Source organism: Drosophila grimshawi, unplaced genomic scaffold, assembly GCF_018153295.1.
Source record: "Drosophila grimshawi isolate 15287-2541.00 unplaced genomic scaffold, ASM1815329v1 contig_311, whole genome shotgun sequence".
NCBI lineage: Eukaryota > Metazoa > Arthropoda > Insecta > Diptera > Drosophilidae > Drosophila > Drosophila grimshawi.
In genome coordinates, this window is record NW_025063098.1 from 18,723,797 (window position 1) to 18,729,152 (window position 5,356).

A 5,356-nucleotide genomic window follows, 5' to 3' on the forward strand; every position below is an offset into this window, starting at 1 on the left:
TTACAACTTGTGAGTGTTGTGCAACGTTCAAATCGCTCATTTCGTTGGCGCGCTATACAACACTGCTTGTCAGTGACGCGCTGTCAAAAGAAGGCGTGTGTATGTGTGCGCGAGTGTGTGCTGTGTGAAACAAAAAAAAGCAGATCAAACGAAAATACAAAAGTAGAAGGAAACGCAGCGCTGCCAATTAAACATATATTTATTTAGTAACATCAAAATAAAACACTACAAAAGATAGTTGAATTGGTGATCTACGCGTGTGTGTGTGCAAGCGCATTGCATTTGTGTGTGTGTGTGTGTGTATGTGTGTTCGGTACACACAAATACAAAGATCCAGTGATATAAGCAAAGTACAAAATAAGAAGAAAGAAAAGGAAAGCAGCTCGATTAACATTCACGACTTGAAAATCATCCGCTGGCACCGCGAGACAAAGGATTGTTAAGAAAACGGTAATAACCTGGTTGCTTACATTCAATAAACACATAAATGCTGCACAACTGCTGCAAATGTGCGGCAGCTGCGGGCTGTGCTGCGGTTTTGCGGCACCCGCTGAGAGCCCAGCACTGCACAGCACAAAACAACAACAGAGCGAAAGTGACGAATGTGTGTGCGTGTGTGTGTGTGTGTGTGTGTCCAGCCAGCAATAACAATAGAAAAGAGAGCGAGACTGTCGCCCAGCCCTGCCTGCCCCGCCCCGCTCTGCTCTTGCACACATTGCATGTGGCCAGATGCAATGACTTTTATTTCACTTGAACCGTAATTGAATTGGCATATAAATTACGGTTAAAGCCCGCCTGCATTATTACAACTTAATTGCATCTATTTTTAACAATGCGCATTTGTCCAACATTTGGGCGCATTTGTCTGTTGGCTGCCGCCTAACCCTATCTCCACCTCTCCCTCAGCCTCTACGCCTTTCCATCGTTCGTTTGTTTAGGCGCACTCAGTCTCCGTCTCCGTCTGTTTAACGTGCTTCATTGGCGCCCCGAGGGGCTCTCTTTTCGCCGCCGTCGCCGCCGCCTATATTGCCATTTTGCGTGGCGTACGTGAGCGAGCGAGAGCAAGAGGGAGGGAGAGAGAGAGAGTGAAAAGGAGAGCGAGATTGAGTCCTACAATTATGTGACGAAAGATGTCACAAAGAAATGGAGACATCATTTCCTCATTCTCAACTAGCTGGGGAGGGGCTACCATAAATATTTTCATTTATGATATCATGTCAATTGCGATTGCTGCTTTCTATGAAAATCTTAAACGAGAACAATCCACATTCTGTAGATCAGACAGACAGCTACACACGCAATTTTCCTATTAAGAAATGTTTATAAATGAAATACTTAATTTATGTGCATCATAAGAGAAAGGGTATTTAGACAATGGCATGTCAAACTTTAAGTTTACCATAACCGTGATCTGTCGAAAATAAAAAATTGCAGAAATTAAATCGGTCTCTTTTGAAAGAAGTTCGACTGTTGTATTATGTATAGTATTATTATTATAGTATTATTTATACGATGAGAAAGGGTATTGTCATGCCGTCTACATATCTGCTCCAATTATTATTTACTATGTGTTCCGCAGTCTCTGCCGTCTCATGATCTATTTTTGTAGATATTATTTGCAAAAAACGTAAAATACAACAAAAAATTCCCGTAGCGAACATAAAACTTTCGTTTTATTATGCTTGCGGTTGGGACACACCTTTTGATGGCACTGCCAGTCCCCAGTCTTTGATCGTCTATATATATATATATATACTACTTAAGTTTATATATATACATTTATTCGCCACGGCACTAAAAGTAATTAAATTGTGAGTGTGTACGTCTGTGTGTGAGTGGAGATATATATTTTATTGTGTCGCCAGATAAGATGGTGCAGAGTTGAGCTATGGAGAGTTTATTGCCTCAAGTACAGCTTAATTAATTGAATTAAATGCGCACGCATTCATTCACAAAAGATACAACATTTTCAGTGAAGAAAAGTACACACACACATTCATATTTTCATATTCACATTCACATTCACATTTCGCTCATTCAGCAAATACAGTCACGACTCGACGATGTCAACCGGAAGGCCCATAAAATGTGTCGTCGTTGGTGACGGTACCGTCGGAAAGACATGCATGCTAATCTCCTACACAACAGACAGTTTTCCCGGTGAATATGTGCCTACAGTGTAAGTGTATTTTCCGCTTTCAAAAACCAATAGAGTTGCTTTGATCTTTAATTCGTATTTCGATTTCACAGTTTCGATAATTATTCGGCGCCCATGCAAGTGGACACAATACAAGTGTCGCTGGGGTTGTGGGATACGGCCGGACAGGAGGATTATGATCGCTTGAGGCCGCTCTCCTACCCACAGACAGATGTCTTCCTGATATGCTACAGCGTTGCGAGTCCCTCGTCATTCGAAAATGTCACCTCCAAATGGTATCCGGAGATCAAACATCATTGCCCCGACGCGCCCATAATACTAGTTGGTAAGTGCCACAGCTCAAAGTATCGCTATCGGTTCTCGAATCTCAACTGTGTTGTGTTTTTTTGTTTTTGTAGGCACCAAAATCGATTTGCGTGACGATCGAGAGACATTGAGCGGCCTGGCCGAACAGGGCTTGACGCCGCTTAAGCGCGAGCAAGGTCAGAAGCTGGCGAACAAAATACGCGCTGTGAAATACATGGAGTGCTCCGCCTTGACGCAGCGCGGCCTTAAGCAAGTAAGTGGTGGCATCGATGACACACCCACCATAAACAAAACGAAAACTGACGATCCGATTCTTGTTTGTGTTTCGATTAGGTGTTCGAGGAAGCGGTCCGAGCGGTGCTGAGGCCGGAGCCATTAAAGCGACGCCAGCGAAAGTGTTTAGTTATGTAAATAAGCTGCGTCAACCGGCAACAGAGAATATTACTCAGAAGCAGTAGTAAAGAAAACAGAAACAAAGAGAGAGACACACAAACACACACAACATACAAACAAACCAACAAACATATAAACCAATGGAGCGCCCTCATCTCTACCTAAGCGTGAACAAATCAACAACGTGGAAAACATGGATTCATTGAGCATTATCATTTATTTTTATTGTCTTAGTTTAAATAGGATTTGCATAATTCATAATTTGAGAAACCGCATGGCACAAAACTATGACTCCCTCCCATTAGAACTAAAAAGTAATTAACAAAAAGCAGCAACCGGAGATAATCCATAATTCGAAAGCAGCTAAACATATTGAAATCTAGTCAATTGAATCGAATGTATTGCACTAATTTTAATCAACAACAGACAGCCGCAACAAATTATTAAAGAAAACGCTGGCAAAAAATATAAACAAAATGGAAAACGAATCGGAACAGTTGGTTTCGCATATCAGTGCTAAAGTAAATCAATATTTAAGCAATTCCTAATATTTTTTATTAAATGTATTATAATTATGTAGCCAAGGCGTTTCCTAATTTCAACAATAACCAAAAACACTGGACGATGAGCTCTTAGAGAAAAACAAAAACCTAATTAATGCAAAGAACACATTTATACGAAACTTTAGCATAACCTTTTTTTCAAACTATTTGTAATAATCGCAATTAATTAACTGACGCTCGTTTGAAATTGTCTTTTCAAATTGTAACAACTGTTGTTTATTATTTTTATATTAACTTATTTATTGTCCTAACTTTAATAATGCAAATGTATAAACAACTTTTACGGCTTAAGTATAGCGAAAAGTGTATATGGAAATGGAAAAGGATATGGAAATGGCAAACTGCATTTAAATGTGACTTGACTCGAATCAAAAAAAAAAAAAAAAAAAAAAATTACAACTAAACATAAACAAACCACAAAAAATGCACACAATTTTGTAAACACTTCGAATAGCAAACCCAACAAAAAACAAAACAATTTTTTATATCGATTATATAAAGTGGAACAAATCTAACGAAAACTCTCATGTAAATGTCAAATGTAAACGAATATGGGCTCGCGATCCTTGATCCTTTCGGGATTGAGCAGCAGCAGCCGAAACAGATTACTTATGAAAAATCAAGAAATATATATACATACATGCTGTAATTAATAAAATCAAAAAAACTGTTCGATTTGTGTGCTCAACATTGCTAGTTATCAAATTTTTTTTTATTTATTTAAATGCCACGTTTTGTCATTTTTTTTTTTTTTTTTGTCATCAACAATTAACAATTTCGGTTTTAGGTTTCAAGTGCCTCGTGCCTCGATTTCAACTCGTTAACAATTCCGTATATATATTTATATATATATATATGCAGTATAGGAGATCTTTTCGGTGCATCGATCGTGCAGCGTGGTGTTGCGACTAGTGGGAACGAAAGGACATCAGCCTGTCTCTCTCTCTTTCTCTCACTCAATACAAACGGAAGGGCTTCGGATGCATCGCTTGGCCAGGCTTCTTTTTGGCACCGGCACTCTTCGGACGCTTCGGCTCGGAGTTCAATGATGGCATCGATACGGATAGAACCAAACATTCCGCTGGCAAGGACATCGATGAGGTCAATGTTGTGGCACGTTGTATGCGCGGCGCTTTCCAATACTGTAGAGGGGCAAGCAAACAGAAGATTATTATAGTAGCAATATTAAAGAAACCTAATGCATATCTGTATCTGATTATGAAAGTTCAATTGAGTAATTGGAAATTTAAAGATTAAACTGACTTACAATTTGCGTTTAGCTAGATCAAATTTTTGTTCACAGATTTTTTGTTTTACCAATGTGGTTCCAAATGTGGTTGATATTTTGTGCGCTTGTGTGGCTTTTGCGACGTGGGCGTGGCATTTGCTTGCTACCAATATAGTTACTCTTAAATGCATCCAAATTAGCTGTCTGAGTTGAGAGAGGAACTAAGTGCAACAAACGCCAAGTTTTTTTGGTAAATGAAAAAAGATTTGTTTTATTACGCTTGAAAAAATTGCATTTGGTTTCTTACATTTTGTAACAGGAGGGTGTAAATAAATTGTGAGAATGATGCATTTTACCTAATATTATTATGGATACTCGTACAAATTATAAAATATATATATATTTTTTATATAATAATATATAGTATGCTCAATCGGTTCATTTCTAGTTTTCGATATTTTTTGTGGCAAAAAAGTAAAAGTATCTAAATTTGTGGATGAATTTCAAATCGTATCCGATAAATGTTAAGTTTATAGATTGAATTTACGAATTGTTCAACACATTTAACTACACGTAAAGCACACAGATAATACATATATATGCAATCATCTAACGGAATATGCTTTGTATAATTTTCTTAATTCATTAGATACTTTTTTTTTTTGTATTTTGTTCATTTTTGTTTTTTAAATATGTATTTGTAGTATA

The 5,356-nt window shown here is 37.9% G+C and overlaps 1 protein-coding gene across 1 annotated transcript; it reads left to right on the forward strand.

Moving 5' to 3' along the window:
- Window positions 1-65: 65 nt before the first annotated feature.
- Window positions 66-4,096, forward strand: LOC6567644 (ras-related C3 botulinum toxin substrate 1). The gene is made up of 5 exons (XM_001993748.3): window positions 66-450; window positions 2,042-2,179; window positions 2,251-2,483; window positions 2,557-2,717; window positions 2,798-4,096. Exons 2-5 carry the CDS (start codon window positions 2,064-2,066, stop codon window positions 2,873-2,875), a joined length of 588 nt encoding a protein of 195 aa, XP_001993784.1. The 5' UTR covers window positions 66-450; window positions 2,042-2,063; the 3' UTR covers window positions 2,876-4,096.
- The last annotated feature ends 1,260 nt before the right edge of the window (window positions 4,097-5,356 follow it).